The sequence below is a fragment of the Chanos chanos genome, chromosome 8, assembly GCF_902362185.1.
Source record: "Chanos chanos chromosome 8, fChaCha1.1, whole genome shotgun sequence".
Taxonomy (NCBI): domain Eukaryota; kingdom Metazoa; phylum Chordata; class Actinopteri; order Gonorynchiformes; family Chanidae; genus Chanos; species Chanos chanos.
Window position 1 is genome coordinate 13,821,807 of NC_044502.1, and position 23,095 is coordinate 13,844,901.

Sequence of the window (23,095 nt, forward strand, 5' to 3'; positions counted from 1 at the left end):
GTGTTGTATTGTATATGACATTACACACAGACAGACACACACACACAGATTAAATACCACCAGTGCATACTGAAGTTTGTGTCCGCTGTGTGGTACTCCGTCGGGTGCAATTTGGAAATGCCACCCAAGGTGGGCTCTCATGACCTCCGACCCGTCGGCTGTCCCTTACCATGTCAACCCAACGTCAGAGGCCAATATTTGCTCCGCTGGCTGTCTGATTCGCTTCACTTCCTTCATATCGAGCATTCCCTGTCTCATTTATTTAAGTTTTTTTTTCTTTCCTAATGGTGGACAAATATCTTCTTTAGTCAACAGTATGCGCTACTCTGGCATGGTTTTTGTGCTACCGCGGCTATTGCTCCTCGAGGAATCCCAATGTCTCTCCAGAGAACGCTGTTTCCACTCTAGGTCCCTACTCACACAGGGCAGTGGCAGAAGGTCATATATTTCATCTACTCCTCTAACCGCCAAGCATATTCAGCCTCCAAAAATAACTTCCTCTTACTCGACATAGGAAGCCATAAACTAAAACAGGTTGTTTCTGTCCATTGTGTGAAATTGCCCGTAAGATGTAACTGAACCCGCTGGAGAATGTAAGGTACAAGCTGTTGGTTTTTACAATATTTCAGTTAGAGTATGTCACCTCTTTTTTTTTTTTTTCCCCCCAATGTAGATCCACTTTATGGGCGGGGGGGCATGACATTTGGATAGTGTTGGCAGACATTAATGTGTGTGAACATCTGCTAGTTCAGGCTTTAGAGGGGCTATATTTTAAATAGAACAATTTAAATGGACTTATATTGCAATATTTTTGAGCCTATGTAAATATGTTGATATATTTTATGTAAGAGCCAAGTGAATGGTATACGGGGGAAGATCTTGGCTGACCGAAACATGACTTAACTGCTTCATGACAATTCAGCATATTCATTTTTTTTCTCTGTCTCACTGGACATGTCTCTGTTACTTTAAAAAGTCTAAAGAGATGTAATTGTTTTGACACATCGCATTATTTTCAGGCAATATTTTCTCCTTTTATAGCAGACGAAACTCTTTTCAGCCACAGTAACAGAATGAAAGCTCAGTTTTTTTTTATTCCAAGTCTCGCATTTAATCCTTAAACTTTTCTCATTCGTTTAAACTTTTGCACCAGGTGAAGGGATATTTGACCCAGTGAAGATCAGCCAAAAATAGGAGCCTCGATTTCAGCTGGCTGTGTTGAAAAACCACAGCAAATGTAACTTATTACAAACCCATTTTCTCTTTTGGACCAAAGCCACATGGCAGTTTTGGGAAGGATGATCGTCATGTCTGTTTGTTTACTGTTTACTGGAAGTGTGGTCTGACTTGAACACTGTAGTTGTGTGATGGGTATAAATTTTACAAGTTCATCCTTAAACAGAATCTTTATAACGAACAGATTTTTTTCCAACATTAATCAAGTTCATACATCTCCAAAAGGAAAAAAAAGAAAGAAAGAAAGAAAGAAAGAGCAAACTTGCGTATTGCAAGATTTTTCTTTATTGGGATCCTCGTTGCTTGGAGGTCATTGTTGCTGGAGTAAGCACCCATGACAGTGTTGTTCCACAGCTAACAAAACAGAATTAGAGCTCCAGTCTGACCAGGAAACTAACCAACTACAAAAGGCTTTCATGACTGCAGCTGACAAACCAGAGCCCCCATAATTTGACTGACAAATTGTCTCATTAAAAAAGCATCAGTAAGGTTGATCTGTGCGTGAAGCTAAGCTTGAGTGAAAAAAACTGCCCCCTCCTCTCTCTCTCTCTCTCTCTCGCTCTCTCTCTCATTCTTTCTCTAACCCCCCTCTTTCTCTGTCACTGTTTCTTGCTGTCTCTGTCTCTCTATCTATCTACCACCCCTTTGTGTAATATTCATTCTATTGAAACACACATAATGAAGAACCTGTTTGCAATAGCACCATCTCTGAGCCGTGGCCTTTCTCTCTCTCTCAAGGTTAAGGCAACATTTTGCCCCTGAGTCATGATGAATCTTGGAACATTCCAGATCTGTTTACAGTTACGCCTGGCCTTTAATAAAGATGGCTCGCAGGACATGAGTGATGTGTGACAGCAAGCACTATGAACCCTTTGTCCCAGGCAGGGTCATCTCCCAGAATCTCACTCAACTAAAGAGTCCCCCAGAAGACTAGCTAAAGTACTAGCTGATGGCTTTGGACAGCTTGGCAAATGCATGAAAGCAGACTTGGTCTATGTTTGCGTGTTGGTGCATTCTAATGCAGGCCTTGATATTTACAATTATAGCTGGGCCAGGCTTTAGGGCTTGGTGTAGGCGCTGCCTTTAAAAATGAGAACACTGGTTGAGATAGAGGTCTTGAGACCTGTTAATGCTGCAGATGTTGTCCAGGACTGGTCTATCCCCTGGGAGGTGTCCACTGAGCCTCCTCTAGGTTTTCTGGTAGCTCTTCAATCTGATGAGTTTTACAAACCAATTGTACAGTCTAAAGCTGGTTTGTGTGTAATTTGTCATTCGGTCATTAGTTTGTGTCACTGTTTTAATTAAAGGGTTTTAAAAATCTATATGCAATTGCTGAATGATCAATTACTCTGAAGACCTGCAGCAGTGCAGGCCCTCCTAGACCCAGTCCGACCCTCACTGACATGGGTCATGCTTGCTTGTTGACCTCTCCCCGTTTCACTCCTGTGCAGAATTCACTCTAAACTATAAAGCTATAAATTACAATTTATGCGGAGAACTCCTTATCACAGTGTATGAAGCTGCCGCATGAGACTCCTGTATAAGTCTGTTGCATAAGTCTATTTATACAATCGTATAAGTCAAAGCGGTCATACTGCAATGACTTGAAATTGTTACTCTGTCGTCACATGCGATATGCTCACGTGCCATATTCATGTTTTTACTCAGTAGTTACATGTCATTGAACGTCATGCGTACACTCAGTATTCAACATCAAAGGAAATGAACAGTTTTATTGGAGGAAACCAACTCGTGTTAGAGGAAGCCGTATGTGTCGGACGTTTCCGCTTGTGGCGGGTTGTCACCAAACGAGCGCGGTTTCAGGAAGGATGTGTGGGATTATTGGCCGATATGAATTCAACAGGTTGACGTCCGTCACCGTCCCTGCCTCTGACAGCGGTCTTTCCCCACCCCGAAAGCTTCGTGAGCCCGTATGGTTTCCATTAGCTCTGTGGAATTATGGGAATAATCCTGGTATTCGGCAGTTTAAAGTGGTACAGTAAGAAATGGGGACTGAATCAAAGAGGATTACGGTCGTCCCCGGAGACTGCATCACGCAGCTCGAGGACTGCCCAACTTTGTTAGATTTATCGTCTTAGCCAATTCGAGCTGAGTTTTAAATTCATGACAGGAATTTTTTTTTTTTTTTAAAAATTCTTTTAGAGGAACTGTTAGGTTTTATGTTAGTCAAATACAGGGAAAACCCCTAATCTTAGATCCAATACATGACAGAAGACTCAGATATGGCTGCTTGGACAGGTTTGCCGTGAGGTGGTATGTTGATGAAATACTAACAACCCCCAGTTACAGCGATCCTAAAATGGTTTTTTGGCCTCATCCCCATCAAGGGTTTGCCTATTACACCCCCGCGTAGAGTTGTTCAGTTTTTCTGGCTAAGACTATGTGAAACATGAGACGTTCATAAAATTTCTCTTTGGTTACTTTTATTTGCACTTACAGTAGTAGCCATAATAATCGCTGAACATACTGAAGTTACAGTTTGACCTGCACTTCTATTTTTTTTTCTTAACTCTATTTTTCTCGGTAATTCTACGTCTTTTTGAAAAGGAGCCTAAACGTACAGTTGTCGGGATGAACTCTTACGTGTTTATGTAGGAACGTGAACTCCGTGGTGTTGTGGAAATATTGGTCCTGTATTTTTGTTTAATACTCCAAAGGTGTTCAACGCTTAACTCAGGCTCTGTGATTTTCCTCTCTCAAAGATAATTTTTTCCATGTTGAGTTTAAGTTGCACGAACGAGCTACTCAGAGGGTCACATCAGTTCAAAGCGGTTCTGTACTACCTGTTTTTAGGTGGGGTGAGTCACGTGCGCTATTGTTAGAGTGACAGGAAAGTAGGTCAGACAGTGGTTTTATTTATAACACGTTTATTGAAAAAAAGAGAAGTGACTTATAAACGTACAAAAGCTTCTCAATTTACATTAACAGTGAGAATTCAGAGGCTTTATGAAACCATTTTACATGAAGTATAATTAAAACAGTAAGCTGCCTCAAGGAATGGCGTTAGGTGTTCTTCACATTGTCCTGAGAAACAGGAGCCTGATCAAAATAGCACCAACACACACAGACATCCACCAGACAATGTCTTCCAACAGTTATTTTTTCCATGCATGTGTGTTTGGAATGGGACCCATTTTGTCAAATTTTGACAGACAAAAAAAAAAAATTGAGAAATATGACCTGACGTTTTTCAAAATAGGTAGCTCCACAGGTTGTATGTCATTCACTCTATATGTCAAATGTGAGTGTTTTGTTTTTTTGTAATGGAGGCAAAAAATGGTACATGGTATTTTTGTAGCCATAGCCAAAGGCATTCTGCCATTATATGTGACTGGATATGGTGTTTTAGGAGTTTCCAAACTACCCACACACCCTCACCCATTACCCTGCACCCTCCCAAAAATCATATTCAGAATCATTTTAGGGCTCTACACCACTGGACCTCCGAACCTAAAAGCTGAAGGCAACCGTTTAGGGCCTGTCATTTCTTTCTTTCTTTCTTTCTTTTTTAAAAGAGGCCTCTATTTTTATAATTCACTGAAGAAATACAAAAGCATTGGTGAACAACACAAAAAAACACAGGTCAGTCAAGTGCTTACAGGAGTGAGTTGATGGAAAGCATGTGTGGAGCTAACGTCCTGAGGAGAATAGTTCTCTGGATTTACTTAAAGGCAACCGTTTCCACACACATCATTTTTTAAACTTTTATATCATGTCACTAAAAAAAAAAAAGAGAAAAAGTAAGAGAACATACCTGTGGAATTACCATTGGTCCAATGACAAAGTCAGCAAATTCAACCAAGACAATGATAAAGACATTTTTTAAGAAAAAATAACCTCTGATTTGTGCATATGTTTTAAATTATTGTTTTCCCTTTTTTTTTTTAAAAAAAAAAAAACCAAAACAAAACAAAATTTCGATCCATCTCCATCAGATTACCAATACTTAAGAATATACATCCTTCAGAGCAAAGTCTCAGCTAGCTAATAACTACCAGTTTTACAATTTTTCATAACTGTATAAACTTGGTGGACACTGTTATAAACAGATGATACAATTCAGCATATTCATTTTCAGTTTACTTCAAATGATTCAAATACTATTTACTTTGTATCATAACATTAATGTATTTAAATGTAATTTTTTTTTTGGAAAGAATTAAGTGATACAGAAAGTAATCTGTGGCTTGATAATACTGAAGATTAAAACAGTTCTTTACAGATTTCCTTCAGAGCGTATTGCCATATGTGTATTGAGATTATACAATGTTTAAAGAAGAAAAAAAATACAAACACAGCCGTCAGATTAGAGACTGATGTTAAAGTGGCTCAGAATGAAAGCAGAACCCTAGCCCTTGCTCAGAATCTTTGTTTTACCGTTGGAACAAAAGCCGTGTGGAATAAACTGGAAGCTTGGAAAGGAAGCACGAAAAATACTTTGTCAAAACGGTTTATATATCTAGCTTTCCTCTCTCTGTTTTTTTGTAACTAAACCTGATGCGTGCTCACTGTAAGATCACTAGTCCTGATAGACGTTAATCACCGGAAGACTGAACATTCATGTAAAATACTGCATTTGCTGATAATCCCTGCCCTGTGTATGTGTATTTTTATGGCTCAAAACAAATCAGAGTCTAAATGTAACTGGAATGGATTTTAACCAGATCAGAACTAAGAGAGAAAAGCACAGTCCACAGTTTGCTTTAGGTAAGATGCATTGCATTGCGTAAAAATTGCATTGCTGCTATGCCTGAATTCACGTGGTTTACCATCCTGGTCATAACAGGATTAAAAATGACAGTTTGTCTTGTACAAAATACTTTTCAGCTCAGTGCACAGTTTTGTTTTGTTTTGTTTTCACCGGACGTACAGGAAACCTGAACCTACAGGAAAAAGGAAAAAAGTAATCGTCTGCAGTAAGTGTGATCCTATGACTTCTAGTTCCTAACGTAGCAGCAGCACTATCTCAGTGGCTAGCGGAAAGTCCTCTTTCTCTGTGCTGTCGCTCTATTCGCTGCATGGCTGTGTCATTGGACAGCGTGAGGTCAAAGTGAGCTTGTGCATCGTGATGATAGGAAAAACAGCATTAATCAGACGTGGAACTGAGTCCAACCCGGAACCTTCTGCATCTCCTTTCCTCTCCTCCACCACCCCCACCTATACACATGCGACATCATCCACAGTTCCACTCAGACAAACAGCAAGGAGCAAATCTGCTCCTTTATCCTAACGGCTTATAAGGTTAATAACAGCATTGTGTATTTTATCACACATGGACACAAACACAGTCTCTCTGTCTTTCTCTCTCTCAATCTCTCTCTCTCTCTCACACACACACACACACACACACACAAACAGACATTCATATGACATCACAGGTTTGCTTGTGCTTTGTGCAGGCAGAATAAGAGTGAGGGTACTGGTTTGTAGTGAGCTGTTGACTGGATGAGTGCAGACTGGAAACGTTTCAGTGAAGTGCTCTTTGTGCAAGCAGTCCAGACGAGTACATGTGGTATAACATCTTTTTACTGAGGCCAGGGACAAACGCCGTCCCTTCCCAAGAATCTGTTTAGTTTGAGCGTTTCCTGGATTTCTTTATCCTGAAAGACAAAAAGAGGACAAAATAATAAGAAACCCGTGACCAGAGCGTGGTATAAACCAGGGTTCCTGATATGTGATTCTCAACGTCTTTTTTTTGTCACCTTGTATTAAAGGCTCATTTTTCTCAACCTGGTAAACAGGTATATTCACTCCTCTTTCAATCAGGGACCAAACTGTTTGGTTTATAGAAAGACCCAGCAGGTTTCTGGACCACCAGAGCCTGATTTCATTAACCCCGGTTTAAGCTCTAGAATACTGTATTTCAAACCATTATTGCAAGTAAAACACGTCCGTTGGTTGGTTGCTCATTCATGTATTTAGATTAGCTGACCAGTTTAATTTAAGGTATACCTACGTACTTGAAATAGTAATTTCTTGTTTCAAGGAAATTTTTAAGGAACTTTTTAATCAAGAATCTAGATTTCAAAACGAAGTCTACACAGTGAGAACGGCAGTTGTCTTTCTGATAACATTTTCAGGATTGCATGCGGTTTACATGCAGTCTGATAAGTATGGATATATAGATATTCCTAAATAACATTTTTATACATAAGCTCCACTGCTACATTCATAATACACATTTCACAGTTTTTCCCCATATTTAAATACAAAATTCCAACACAATTCCCAGATAGGATTCTGACTGTGTAGTCTTCACCATTAGCCCTGTGCCACATGGGTGGCAGAAACGCCTCTTTTTTTTTTTAACAAATATTTTCCATCTTGCGAGGTTGACAGTGGCAGCAGGAGGAATGAACAGCCCACATGCGATAATGATCAGCAGACCCGACGCGATTGTTTTATGAGAGATGTTTATGTTTTAATGTCTCAGTCCATTGGAGACTGTGCTGAGAATTACGAGGCAGTTAACGCAAACACTGGGAAGCCTCATTAAGCCTCTTTCCTGCCCTGTTACTTCTTACTCACTCTAAAAAAAAAAAAAAAAAAACTGTCTCGAGCATTTTGTGCGAATGGAATAAAGTTTGACGCAGGAAGCAGGTATATTTTGTAATCAAAAATAATTAACCAAAGTGAAGTCCCTGAAATAAGTGTATTCTGAAATTTGTAATATTTTGTGTATTATTTGTAAGATGTAAAGCTACACTGATATAGTGAAAAGGTTGTAATTTATAAGAGTCCACACAGCATGAGCAGGAAAAACAAGTCCAAGGTAAACTTTATATATAATAGAAATAACAAGATTTATTTCTGCACTGAGTAATTGAGTTTTGCAATAAAGAGTAAATCATTTTCCATAAAATATTGCATAAAACATAGAAATCCAACAAACCCATTAGTTGTAAATTGAATATACTTAATTCATATGTGAGAGATAGCGTAGTATTTTGAGAAATCGCTGTTTCAATGTAATTCTTAGAGATGTTTAAAACATTTAAGAATACCCTAAACCACAGTTTAAAAATCTGTCCACAGCGTGGACAATTAATGGAGAAACAGGGAACCAGAAATACCGTGAGGGAAATTCGAATAGCCTGTTTTAATGTGAAGTATCTAGCCATTTTAAATGTACCAGATAGTTTCAGTCTATGTGAATATTAATAAAACAGTCCTGTTTTGGAGACAGTGCCTCACTAGCACATGAAAACAGGTGGTATCTCATTCCGTGTTTCTCCTAGTTACCTGTGGTTTTCTTACATGTCTATAGGGAGCTTTCTTCTTACTTGTTAATGGCGTTCTTTAAGTACTGTTGAAGCCATTTTGTCTTAGGGTTGATGCAGACCTCTCGATTGTTCTTTAGCTTGGCACTGAAGGAGGGAAAGAAAGATAACGAGAGAGAGAGAGAGAGAGAGAGAGAGAGAGAGAGAATAAATAATGGGATTGTTTCAGTGGAAAGAAAGAGTCAATGTGTTTTCTCCCTCTGTGTCTCCTCAAACGTGTAACAGACACTACTGACTGGCGTAAAGGATATTTCTGTATTGGGCAACACCATTCTGCATCTGGATGTACTTGATCCATATTTTTGAAACAGGAGATTTCATCTAATGCTAAAGAAATTCACTGTAAGCAACATCCAGGCTTGAGTGATGGTAAAACATATACTCTGGAACGGATGTGTTTCACAGTTTCCACTTGGGCTACTTCTTTGTATTTCAAACCATCGAAGTAGTAAAATTTGAAGATGAAATCAGTTTAGTGACTGTTTCTGTAGGGCTTGTGAGTAAACACACATGACAAATTCCTACAAATGCTGTACATGACATGAAAACCGAGCCAAATAACCAGTCCCAAAAAACCTAAAAAATGTGTCTGTCAAGTGCAGTAATATGTACAAATAAAGGTGCATGACCTTGTAATATCCGAATAGGACTACGACAAGGTCCTTTTCATGCTAACATTCACCCACTGATAAATTGAGTGAGAAGTCAGAGGGCAAATATTTCGTGAGCCAAGATTTCCTGCTGATGGATTACTGACAATGGAGTTTGGCTCATCTTTCATACAACCCGAAAATAAACCCCTCTCAACCCGTCTGTTACCCATAAGCACAGAGAACCCAAAAGCTCCATCCGACAACGTGTCACACCTCGGTGCCAAAAGGTTGTGTTTGAGAGTTAACATCTCGGAGGAGCAGAAGCTCACACCGCTTTGTAAATGAACCGCGTCCCACCTCAACCCAAATCCTTCATCGCTATTTTTTTTTTCTTACCCCACTTTTAAACCTTTGGTGAACAAATGGCCCACCTAGCTGAGATTAAAAGCCCTGTTTCCAAACAAACCGATCCTTAATCTGCTAAATCGATTCCTTAATCAGTTAGTTAAATAAAATTGTAATTGGAACCTTGTTTGTTTTTCGGATGTTGGACTGATCCTTTTTCTCTTTCGAGTTAAATGAAATAGTTGACCCAAACATGGGTTGGGAGTCGGGGGAGTGTTTTGTTTTGTCTTGATGCATTTGTTGTTTATCTGTCTGGCTTTAAATGTCTGCCTAATTGAGTTGGTCAGAATCTGGGAGTTCTGGTGCAAAGCCAGCAGGTAGTAATTATTTCACAGCAAGTTAATGCCAACGGCAAACAGTTTGCCTGGGTGTTAAGTTACTGCTCCATGTCTTTCATCTGCCCAGATGCCAAGACCACAGAGTGGGGGAAAGGTTTTTTTTCTCCACTCTCAAGCAGTTAAGTTGTGTCAATCTGAAAGTTTAATTTGCCTTAGCCATAGCCCTGCCCCTAACTGACCTTTTCACCATAATGAAACCTTGTCCATCTTTGGTTCTCTGGCTTCTTCACAGACTGGTTTCAAACTATTCACAAAGCGGTCAAAGCGTTTAACTTAATTTCTTCCAGATCGGAGAAGTGACCGCCAGTGTCGTTGGAGAAGGAGGGTGAGGAGGTAACTCGCGCGGTTGGCCAAAAAACGCAAAAGGTAATCATTTTGACCCCTTATTATTGTTTCCTTAAGTAAACAGAATCACTCCACAGATCTCACCTCCTCTCCCTTTTCCTCTCTCTCTCTCTCTCTCTCTCTCTCAGCCTCACATTGCTTTAATCTCATTCAGTCTGCTCTCTCACCAAAGTACATTAAAAAACTCATTTCCTCTCCCTGCGTCTTATCAGCTCCCCAAACATTGCCGTTTTAGCTGTTGATCCAGCGTGCTGCTCAGGTCTTTGGCGGACAGGATTGTAATGACACAGGCAGAACCTGGCAGGGGTTCAGTACATAAAGGTGTTACTCACATGACTTGGAAGGGGCAGTTTGGCGTGTGGAGGAATTTGATCTCTCGGATGTTCCTCTGCGGAACGGTGTTGAGCGTGGAACGACACCAGCACCGTTCCACCAGACTGATGGGTTTAGCTGGAGGAAAGATAAATAAATAAATAAAAACAGGGGGTCAGCATTTTTTTTCAACCAAATTTAAGCCAAGGTGCAATGCAGAATACCAGAGCAGATGGGGGAGAAAAAAAAGCAGAGTTAGTGCTTGATTGGAATGGAGACGTCACATTTTTGGTACAATTGTTGAAACAGAAGTGTCTTATGACTCTTATGTAATTCACATGATGACTTTGATGACTTTGTTGAGAAGTTTTGACTTAGAACTGTGCTGATAATAATACGTTCGCACACTGACCATCAGCCGGGACGCTGTGAGTCGTGTGGTTCAGATTCCTTAAACCTGCCAACATGCAGCAGTTCTGCACTGTGCATTCAGAAACAGTAAATTGTAGCATTGCAATTATGAATTTACTCAGTATTTTGGATTTCATTGTTATTACTGCTTAACCTGACATCAATCTGCATAAGTTAGATTGAGTTTTCAAATACACTTGATCGTAAATGTACAGCATTATGAATTCAGTTCTTTGCGACAATCTGATTTTAACAATGAACTGGTGTTTATAATTTATTTAAATAATATTCAGCCGCTTAACTGAAATCAAGTATTAGGTTTTCCTCAACAGGAACATTTGTAGAGCAGGTGACTTTTATCTCAGATTAATACAAAAAAAAAATAGCATTTCGTTCCTACTGTGAAACAAATGGGGTTCACTCAAACTTCTCTTTTGGGAACATACTGGTGGGAATAAATTCATTTACCTGTCTTTTCAACCTGCCCAGAGATCATTAAAAAGAGATTAGTCTGAGGATTGAGTTCTAGCATTCACTCTCACACAGGAGCCGATCTGTCTTTTCACTTATCGCTCGTTGTATTTTTCTTTTCTCTCTCTCTCTCTCTCTCTCTCTCCCTCTCTCTTTTTCCAAAGAAAAGACCTCTTTAGCGCAGAAGGGTCCTCAAAATTATCCAAGACTGGGGTCTCCCAATTATAAACGGCTCTTAAACAGTCTCTCGAGTTCAATCAAGAATCTCAGGGCTGTTTTTAATCAATTGAAGAACATTCTTAGCATGATTTCACATCATTCTGGCCCACCTCAGATTCCCCGGTAACCAAAAGAGGACGAGGAGGTGAGAAATTACACTGGTTCAGAAGTGCTACAAAGTTCCTCTAAGGATTTAGAACTCAGACTAACTCTATGTCTGACCTTTATCGTATTAAATCCTTATAATTGAGCTTTGACAAAACGTAGCTCAAAGTGAGCAGCCACTTTTTTTTTTTTTTTTCGTTTTTAATCCCTTCATTAGAGACTAATTGAGGAGCGGCATGGAGAAAGATAAACACCTTCAAATTAACAAGTCTTTAATATGCAATGACTGCTCTATCTGGCAGAAACAACACACTTTGCATAAGAAAAAAAAAGGGGGTCTTTTGGTTAGGATTAACACCTTTCTGTTAAACCATTCCTCCATGTCAAATGGACTAACATGCTAAGACATGTAAAGCAAACTGATAAACATTAGAACTTCAACATGTCATTTATGTGCCTCTGTCAGTGAAGACATGATCCATTAGTTTTTATTCAAATAACAACATGTTATTTATCCAACTTTCTACACATTAAGATCAATATGTCGTTAGCCGTTAAGAATGGATTGTGACAGAAACAAAAAGGAAACAGAGTTAAAAAAAAAACCTGACATAAAAAACATCTTCTGCAACCTGTGTTCTGCTTCTGCAGCATTTCAAATTGGCTTAGACCATTTAAGCCTTAAATTTACCTTATCCTCAAAGCCATAACATTTTCCTCGTAAACACTCTAGGGACACAATCCACAGATTACAGCCAACCACAAAAACGACCGCATGCACAAGCATGTGCAGAGTTTTCGCTAATTCAGACTACAGTATCCAATGACCCGCTGCAGTAAATAAAATAAAATAAAATAAAATAATATAAAAAAGCAGGTAATCCAACACACTTACCCGTGATCTGAGGACTATGCGTAATCACGGTCAGCAGAACCATGACTGCCAGCACTTTGACATCCATACTCTGTGTGTGTACGTGTGTGTATGAGTGAGAGAGAGAGAGAGTGTGTGCGTGTGTGAGTGTGTGTCGATTGGCTTTGTGTCTCACACGGTTAGATTCCAGAGCGCAGTATGTCGTCTGGGTGCGCTGCAGAGTGTTAAATGTGGAGACGGCATTCAGAGTGACTCCCACTTTTCTCAGGAGGAGACAGGGGGAGATGAGAGGAGAGGAGAGGAGGGTAAGGGAGGGAAGGGTAGGGAAGGGAGGGGAGGGGAAAGGAGAGAGAGGGGACAGGGTGGAGTGGAGTGGGATGATATAGGGTGGTCCCAGCATTCCCAGCATGGCAAATGTCCTCAGTGTTTTCCTGAGAATCAAGAGTGACAGGCTGAGATCTAAGTCTCTCTCTCTCTCTCTCTCTCTCTCTCTCTCTCTCTGTCTCTCTCTCTCTCTTTCTGTCTCTCTCTCTGTCTCTCTCTCTCTGTTTCTGTTGTTTTGACTGAGTCTCTCCAGATTGTTTAGAGAAGAGGATCCCTGTGGCTACCTCAATATTGTGCTGTTTCAGCTGAGTGATTCATCATTATTTACTAGGACTTTGTTTTTGTTTACTGTTGACTTTCAATTAACTGGCCCTGCTTTCTCTTCCCATGCCTGTATCCTAAAGTCACTTCTCAGAGCTTTCAGAAATTTACAACATAAATGTGTAAAAAAAACAATAAACCCTGCATTCTAGAAACCTCTGTTCACATTTCTTATGCGTTTTAAATAAATTAATCCGGGCTTGTTTCTGATGAGGTTTCGGGAACTGCACGGATTTTTGAAAACGATAATGTGCGAGCTATACCCTCTGGTCTCTTTATTGGTTTGAGCAGCTTTCTGGATAGACATTCCATGTGGATGTCCAATTCAGTCTGGCAGAGCGAGACTCATTTGAGAGGAACAGTCGGATGATAATGAGAGGCAGATGTGAGGAGGGGTTGTATAATTGAACTGCCCGGTGACACACTGGGACCAAACTGCATTTCCAGCCAGGTGATTGGAGGAGAGAGCTGATTTTGGATAAAGACTGCAGACATCCCCATAAAACAGCGGACTGTGAAGGACCTCTTGAAGAGCTTCTCTGTGTCGAGTAGCTCTATCTCTGTTTTAATGACTGGTAAACAACACTTCATGCTGAGAAGCAGAAATGCTGAGACTCTTTCACAGCCCATAAATCTCAGATCACGCCGATCATCATCAGCAGATAGATCAAAAAAAGGCGCAGATTTAGACAAGTTCCTCAGTCTAAATGATTAACTGTGAAAATATTTCTTTGGGAGCAAGGTATTTACTTGGGGAGTAGATTGAAAAGTGATTAAAACGTTCAACAGTCTTTTAACACAATTTCTTTTGTAGAAATATCTGGTCTGACACTTTTTGGAAAGAACACAAAGAGATTCTTACCAGCACTCAGAAAGAAAACAAACTTAATGTTGTGATTATCAGCTACAGGTTTAAATATTTTATTTTAACCTCAAGGATTCTTTTTTTTTCAACCTGTGAAATGTCAGAGGGTTTGAAAAAGCCAAGCTAATCTTGGGTTAGTATTTAAGCCTTTTTTTGAGGTATTTTACAAAAATGTTTGGAGAGGATGGTAATGAGACTTGTCCCTTTTAGACTTGCCTGAAGTGACAGCATCACTACTTGATCCACACACTGGGTCAGAGGGCAGTGTTTCATGTCCCTGTATATAGTTTCAAGGAGATGTTTTCCTTTGCTTTGTTCTGAAGAGGTCTTGATTGACAACTAAAGAGTGATGTATGCCATGTTTAGAGCCACACATAGACATTCCACTAAAGGCATATGAATGTAAATGTCTTAGTTTGAACTTTGAATAGGTTGCATTTTACATACTGACTGTTGTAGTTTTAATGTTATACAATATGTTAGCGATGAATTGTCAGTTCAGTTAATGTTCACTGAAATATGTTTTTTTTTTTTCCGCCTAAAAAACTAGCAGTAGTTTTCCATCCTTTGTCTGTTGAAATAAGTTCTTGTATCTCCACAGAACAGTTTATGTTTCTACTACCCATAGTTCCTGGTCAAACTGACGACAGACTGTTAGTTTTAACATTTTTCTTTCCAAACGAACAGGCAGATAATTTCCCTCCAAGTCACGATTAACTTGAACACAAACATACAAGAACATGCATTCCTCCCAAACACAGGCGAAAAAGGAAGAGAAATACAATCATATAGAATAATATACACATTGAATGTATAGTTTTTGAAGTGGAAGTCATCAGAGTCTACCGCTTTCGTTTGAACTGCACTGATAGGCATCTTTCATAAGCAGGTGTGTAATAGCTTTCAATACTAACCAAACAAAGTCTGCAGTCCAGCTCATAATGGACTACACCACTGGCCATATCTTCACCCGATAGCCTATATGTTTCATTTTAAGATGGATTCAGGGTTTATTATGCTAAGTGTTTGTGGAGACCATGTAGATCTTATTGAATGAAGGCTGAAAGGCTGTTTTAAGGATGAAAGGTTTCCCTCTGCTGGTCTCAGCTGAGGGTGAAACAGATAAAAGAACCCAGTCACCTCATGTTAAACACATGTGTGTCCATTCACTCTTTCTTTCTTTCTTTCTTTCTTTCTTTCTTTCTTTCTTTCTTTCTTTCTTTCTTTCCATCCTGTGTGGGCATACATACTAGCTGAAAATAACTTCATATAAATATAACAGTTGAATAAAAGCGGGGCTGGTATGAAAATTCACGGTACACTAAGGTTCAGCCTCCTAGGTCATCAGAGCTGTTTCTCCGCATAGATAAGCCTCAAAGAGTGGCATGAAGACTGTAATTCTGCCGAAATGAAAATCCTGAGACACAGGAAAGCGTGACACACAGCAGGGGCTTCAGCACCAACAATAAATCTCAAAAGTCAACAGAGGCTTTTTGGAAAGCAATTTTGGAAGACTTTTCCACCGCATTATGTAAAATAAACAATTTCTTGAAGCGGGCGTAATATTCAATGACAAGGATAAAAAAAAAAAAAAAGGGGCCACGGTACTAAAAGCGTCAGAAATACTAAAGATAGACAAAGCCCATGCCTTTGGGGGGGATGGTGGGTGGCAGTCTGGGTCAACAGATTTTCAGAGGACGTTGTTATCAGTTTAACACTTTTCTCCAGGTCTCAGCTGGATTTTGTCAGGTCCAGATGAGAGAGGGAGAAAAAAAAAGGCCCCCTGTGGACCCAGTGGAACCCCTTAATCTCTGTCTTCAGCGGAGGTCCACGGGGACAGGCCGACTGGACAGGGAAAACAGTTCGTTTGACTCACTTTGAGCATTCACTACTTTGTGCTGTGGTTAAATACAGCATGGAAGCGAATGTGAACACATCAAGACCGTGATTAGCATCCCGAAAGATGTTTTCATTCAAATACGTGAACTTTGTAATACTGCTTTTTCCCTAAACATGGCCCTTTTTTTAAATGTATTAGTTTTTTTAAGCCTCCTGTAGATTTGAGATTTTCCTTGAATCATGGTTATGAGGGGGAAAAAGGGCACTCTAAGTAACCAAAAAGTTTACTTTGCGCTATTGTTTTGTAGCACCTGGCAAATCACCAAGAAACAGTCAATGGATGCTTTTTTTTTAAAATGCAATGCCCCTTATCCCACAAAACTTTTCACCAACTCTCCCACATCTACACTTGACGATTCTATAGTATATTTGTCAAGAGCATAGTTTGCATCTTGTACTGTCTCCATGGTCCCTGGTCCAGACTTCTCAGGAGGCCTGAGTCTGTGTTTACCAATGTCTACTGTGAGAACAGTGTGGACACCGCTTAGAAGAGACAGGGTGGTCTCTGAACAGGAGAATAAAATTAAGCATAAGACCGTGATGTCATAAAGGAATGGAACTCTACGTCGGAATGTTGGCAACCCTGCAGTTGAACCCTCGTAGTACAGTGACTATAACCTTAAGAATCTTACAAATCCAATCCTTCAATTGTCATGCTGCTAGGTTTCCTGCGGACCTTCCTGATCCCGCGTTAGAGATGTGATCCTTTCAAGCCAAGCCAGACGAACCCTGGACTAGCGACATTTGTCATGAGTCTAATCAGAGAGAATTTAGCATGAAGGCCTGGGGGCCATAAACATGTGGTTGTGTTATGAGGCTCAAAGTGGGTGGGGGTTGGGGGCGGGGGTAGACTTGGAAGCTGCTGAATTTGTGCTGCTTAGTGATTGACATAGAGCAAAGACCTTGGTCCCAGCTAAGAGCTTGCATGACTTCAGCGCTGGTTCCTCCCTTGGACAAGAAGGAACGCTGCTGGTGTTTTTGTTCATTGTTGTCAGTCCCCATGGCAACCCTGGTTTAGGGTCATTCTTAATTGACAGGCGTAATTTTCCTTCAAATCTTGAGCTTGAATTGTAGTGACTTATACGCCAAGAATGCACAGGGGAGGATATTGGATCAAAATAGTAAAGATAAAGTTTGCATGGTCTTAATTGTACAGCTATTGTGTTAATTGAACATTCATAACTTTTAGCCATGGATTGTATGCGTGTGCATATACCAAAGGGAAAGGTTCATAGCTCAGATTGTAAGTTCTGATTTGACATGTTTTGACATGAAACAATACTAAATAATGTTTGGCCTCCATGTAATGGAAGCAATTTATCAGCAAATCAGTACTTCCTTCCATTATGTTCAGAAATTATGACTTCTGGCACAGTTTTGCGCAATATAAAATGATAATGAACACAATTGCGTGTACAGTCGACAATAAACAGTTCCTTGATCTGCGGTATGTTTCTGGCACTGTACACTTGGAGGCTTATCAACGTACAGTCCAAATCAGTGATTATAGTTGCCTGGAAACTGCTGCCTTCCAGGTTTTGCCTCCTGTGTTTGTTTAAGCAGTGCACTCGTGCTGATATCACACCCCAAATCCCACTGGACTCTGGGACGTGGTCAGTGCTGTTCCCATTTGGGCTGAAAGGTACCACATCCAGAGCTGATCTTCGGGGGGCATGACTTCTGCAGATCGGCCCCTGTATGAGCTCTAAATCACAGCCATTGCCTCTCTGGGTTTGACTTCACAATCTGACGGAGAAGCATCAGTCACACATTAGGCGACATCTTCCTTTACTTTTTCTTTCTTGCTCTGTCTTGCTCTCCCCACCCTTCACCCTTTTCTCTATCTCCTTACTTGCAGTAGGTCCCAAACAGCTTACTGAAATAGCCACTGACAGACTGACTTCAGTCATTCCCAAACCATCTGTCCCACCTCTGAACATTTCACTTATTCCTTCCTCCTCAAACCAGCACGTCTGCTTTCATTAATCACAGGCTTGATGATTAGCTGACTATGTGAGTCATATACTCAAGTGAATGAATGGCTGATGTTCTTGTGTTTCTTCCACATGTTGTCCATCATGCAGGACGTGAAATATCTCAACTCTGTGCTCCACTTCTGGCCCACACAAGGAGAGACCATTGGCAGTTTATGTGAGGTTTTGTTTTAGATATTGTCCATGGAGAGCATAGCGGATGAGGCTTGGTTGGTTAGAACATTTGGCATCTCTTTGGCAGCTTGAAAAGTAGAGAATAGCATGAGGAGACATTAAAGCTCAACGCATTGATATAATCTGGAGCTAGGCTCTGCCTGTCCTGCCAAGAAGCCCAAATGTGAACCAGGTTTCGGCCCTTTGTATGTTTTCTCTTTCCATAACCGTGTGTCTGTAGCCATTTTTCCATCCCTGAAAAAATTCCATCAGATAAACGTCCTAAAATTTGATAGAGCTGCTCCATGCTGTCCCATGGAACCCTTGATAAGGAGTATCTTGGGTTTAACCAACGTTCGACCTCGTAACCTACATTCAACCTCTTGACGTAAAGGTTTCTGTTCCAATAGCAGGAAGACTATTGCTCTAATCACAGTCAGTTCCTTCAAGTAGCTTAAGTGGATAATTGTTTATAGTGGTTGACTATGGAGTGAGAGAAAGGAAGGGGGTTGGTGTTCCTAAGTATTAGAGACATGCATTAACCTTGAGGGTTAGTTGTAATGTCTGGATTTTGTTTAATCTCTCTGTTTTTCACTTAACTGTTACAGAGTGCTAGATTTGTTGGCTGGACCGAGTGTCTTGATAAGGAATGACAAAGGCAGAAAAAAATGGAGAAAAAAGTTCAGTTAGTGTGATAACAAATGACTGGCTGACATCAAAGGGGAAAAACAACATTACTTCAAGTCCCTACGTAAATAATCTACCATAGGAAAAAATTCTTCAGCCGGAGCATCCGTTTTAATGCAAAATGGCGACTGTTTAATCACACACCATCATGGACACGCAAGCATACTTTGACCGTTATAGAGAATGACACATGTCATTCTGTTTAGACTTTTCTTCTTTTGTTAAGTCAAAGCCATTTGAAGCAGTTATGAAATTAATGTTAGTTATGCAATATAGAAAAAAATGAAACAAAAGCAGCAGCGTAACAGAGTCTGTTGGTTCCTGTGAAGTCTGAGCCCAGGGAAATCAAAGCCATTTACTGACTCAAAGTGCCGAGACGTAAACACGGACGTTTATTCTGTAAACTGTACTTTTTCTGATGATAGCCGTCTATTCTGATGAATTCTTCTGGGGTTTGTAACTCTGGGAGATTTGAGCGATTTTTTCTGGCCGGTTCTCAATTCTCTGGGGCCCACTCTTGGTCTCCTAAGAGACCCTGGTGGGCCACATTAAATGTTCTCTCTCTCATCACTAATAATTTGTTGCAGTTTTCTGAAAACAACTCGCTTCTGCCAGCTGACGGATGGCTAACAAGAGTAAAGATTTACAGCACGCTGATGCTGCTTAAAGATGGATTCCATATGGAAAACGGTTGTAAAACTTTACGCTTGATCAAATCTGACACATCAAAGTACACATAAAACACCACGGAAAGTGGTACTGACTCTCTGCGTATTTTGAATGTTCAGTCTAGGTGCTTGTCTCCTCTATGGGAAACATCATGTAAATATCGAACACACTGTTGTTTATATCAAGACTTAAGGTCCAAATAGCAGTCATTTTCAGGTCAATGTGTACATTCCCCATTGTCTTCTAATTGCAGGGTGTAGACTCCTCTAAAAATAACTTACGTAAGAGGTTGTAATGTAAATATGGTATTGTGTATTGTCTGAGGTTCCATACCCCTGCTGCCCCAAACTCAGATTTATATTCATATCTGTGATGAAGGAGACAACCTGGGAATTTGGATGTTCAGTCACATTCTTCTCATCTTATGTTACCTGTAAGAGCTACCTGCATTTCAGCTTTCTTTCTTTCTTTCTTTCTTTCTTTCTTTCTTTCTGTCTTTCTTTCACACACACACACACACACACACACACATACACACAGAGCTAGATGAAAGGCGAGGAGAACCCACTGAAAGACGAGCAACTGGAGGGTGTTGGTGGATTTCTTTTTGTTGTTTTTTTGTTTTTTGAAGAGAGTGGGGGTCAACTGGCTTTGTTGCTGTCCCGTGACACACAGTGAGTGACCCCCACATCCAGGACCCTCTCCTCTGCCACACTGAGTGAAGGAACAGATGGCTAAGTGGTCACTTCAGTGGAAACCAACAAAGCAAAACCAACAAAGAAAAAAGACACAGTGAATTGTGAGGTGGAAAAACACTGAGGTAAAAGTCGTTTTTGTCATCCCCTTGCTTATCTGGGGTGACATCATCGTGAATTAAACGACCTGACAGGAATATCTCCCAGAGAACAAACTGATGGAACGGCGCAAGGACTATGTTTAAATACAGACTGGTGTACACACTCAACATCACGTTTTTATCTCTCTCTTTGAATCATTATTTCCCACGCGGAACATGTCCTCTCACCCTACACAGACAGTCATGTCAACCTTAAGCGTTCTGACTCTTGAATGACCTTCACCAGTTTTGATCTGCTGTTGCTTTCCTTTAAGCCTTGATGCAAAATGACTAATTGTTTGGGGATGACTGTTAAGCCCTAAGACTTTTTTTCTTCTTTGGTCCAGTTTAGATTCATCCATTTCATGACCTGTCGGTTCACACAGTTCATCGCCGAAATGAAAAATCGACATTCCCAGGGGAACATATAAAGCTTGGAATTCTAGGAGACTTAAGGAAACTTGGCATTCGTTCAGGTGAACATGTCCCATTTATTGAAATCTCATAAAACTCTTCAAGATGAGACTCATCCCCGTTCTTTCTGTCTCTCTCGCTACACTGTCAATATAAACAGCTCACATTAATGTTCCCATCCAACCAAAGCCAAATTAATTTTAATCCATCCCACGAGTGCTAAAGAATGACAAGGAAGATGAGGTTTGCCTAAAATAGTTGCCAATGGTGACCTTGGCTGTGCCCATTGGTGCAATGTTTCCATGACATGGTTTCTTTGGCAACACAATTTTTTCTGCAGGAGAGACACTCACAGGCTCTTCCTGGAAATTCCTCATGGTGTTTTCACATCCTGTTTACCACGCTGCGTTGTTCTTGATAATTGCTCTGAGACCCGTCCCCACACTACTAATAGAGAACACTGATTCAGCATGCAATTGATTCAGCAAATTATGTTCATTGATTCAGCAAGTCAAACTGATAAGACCTCTCTCAATAAATTAGTATTACAAGCAACTATTATGATGTCATAATGGGATTGGATTAGGAGGCTGGGGACCAGTTGAACTGAGGGGAGCCCTCCGTTTGTTTAGTGTCTTTGATAGAGTCAACATTGTGAGGGTAGTTTCTGCCAGCTGCTGACAGCAGAACTCACCACCACAGGGGTGGAGGGGTTACAGAGGTTAGGATGCAGGGGTAGACAAATCAGCATCACCCACCCACTTCCCCCATCTCCATCTTAGCACAGCAAGTACCATTAATACTGTTGGAATTTTCCAGCTGAGAAGCTGACAGGGAACCGCCCAAAAAAAAAAAAAAAAAAAAATAGTGGCAAATGAAGAATCAGCTTTTAAGGTAAACAAGCACAGTGTTCACCCAAAGTCCCTCCTCACCGTGGAATCTCCAGCCTAAGAGTGCATTCAGATTGTGGTTTTTAAGCATTCCCAAGCACAACAGATGCAACAACAAAGGCCATAGGTTCCAGGTCTTTTGGTGGGCCTCCATGCAGAATGACCTTGCTGGTCACTAGCATTCCCCTTCAGACCTGCACAGGCCCCGCCAAACCCCGGTAAGCTCCAAAACAAAAGCAGCTGTCTGTTAGCCAAAGGCCAGGTTTACTTAAGTCCAACTAAACCGAAGAACGTTTTCGTTTGTCTTTCCACGGAAACAAACAAAAATTGGAAGACAGGTTGTCAGAAGCACTTGAGCAGTGAGAAAGGCCTGCTTGCTTAGTGATCTGTTTGCTCAGGGGAAGATTTTGGAGGATGTGGTTGAGGAGGCTTTGGACTTGCAATTAAGGGACACATTAGGAGAGCGGCCAAAAGCCCGAGTTCATTAGGACACAGCAACAGCTGTTGCTTTGCTAAGAACAACAGCAAAAAAAAAAAATACATTGAGATAAATTTCAGGGTTGGGATAAGTGAAATTAGCTGCCTTTGATAGCTGGTTGAATTTTAGATTGTTCAGATCGTCTTTGCTGGTGTATTGGGTTGTAATTAAGATCCATTATGTTTTTATACGAATGATCAGTTTCGTTTTGCGTTTAAGAAAAAGGTTAACAGACAACTCAGTCAATGGGAATTTGACATATCCTGTTGGCTATGAAAGTTTTGTTTCTAGAATGCTACCATTAGCATTATTGTAGTTGGAAACAAGTATAGGAGTGCAAGAGTCCATGCTTTGACTAATTTAAATGTCCAATTAGGCAAATTACTCTTGCATTTCATCCAGCGATTATTATGCTAATGTTAGCATTTTGAAACTGTGACAGACTAAGCAATCCATGATATCCCAATCAATAGCTGTTTTAAGATCAGAGCACGATAATGAAAAAAACCAAAACTATATTTTAAATGTAGTAATAGACTGTAATGAATGAACAGGTGTGAATGCTACATTTGACAGAGGTTAGACAGGCCTTACCTGTGTACATGTAACAGAAATACAAATAAATCTTCCCTTGCTGTCCACACCGTGTTACAAAAATTATTTCTGTGTTTACTTATGAAACTGTTTTAAAGTCACTTAGAAATAAATAACACACACTTTTGACAACTCTCCCTGTGTCACGTTTTACTGTAGTAGCATATAGCCATACAGCCTCATTGGACAGATAGAATTGTGGACCATCTACATGCACCTGGACTGCACTGTTGTTTATTTACTCTGATGGTTAATGAGCGGAGTGATTCATCGACCCGTGCTAATGGCCAATCTGGGGGCCAAATATTTACATCTGCGACTACCGCACGCCTGCCACCAGTGCTGCTGTCAACAGGAGCTAG

The 23,095-nt window shown here is 40.4% G+C and overlaps 1 protein-coding gene across 1 annotated transcript; it reads right to left on the reverse strand.

Annotated features, from left to right (window-relative positions):
* Window positions 1-5,441: 5,441 nt before the first annotated feature.
* Window positions 5,442-12,768, reverse strand: cxcl12b (chemokine (C-X-C motif) ligand 12b (stromal cell-derived factor 1)). The gene is made up of 4 exons (XM_030781538.1): window positions 12,632-12,768; window positions 10,551-10,668; window positions 8,541-8,624; window positions 5,442-6,857 (listed from the first exon to the last, which is right to left on the reverse strand). Exons 1-4 carry the CDS (start codon window positions 12,696-12,698, stop codon window positions 6,827-6,829), a joined length of 300 nt encoding a protein of 99 aa, XP_030637398.1. The 5' UTR covers window positions 12,699-12,768; the 3' UTR covers window positions 5,442-6,826.
* Window positions 12,769-23,095: the final 10,327 nt, after the last annotated feature.

What these genes read in the sequence shown, in the direction of transcription:
- cxcl12b (XM_030781538.1), bottom strand. Translation starts at nt 12,698, where the DNA reads ATGGATGTCAAAGTGCTGGCAGTCATGGTTCTGCTGACCGTGATTACG. An exon ending in AACTGCCCCTTCCAAGTCAT is followed by an intron (nt 8,625 to 10,550) that starts GTGAGTAACACC and finishes TCCCTCCTTCAG; the next exon opens with TGCCAAGCTAAAGAACAATC. An exon ending in TTAAAGAACGCCATTAACAA is followed by an intron (nt 6,858 to 8,540) that starts GTAAGAAGAAAG and finishes TTTGTCTTTCAG; the next exon opens with GATAAAGAAATCCAGGAAAC.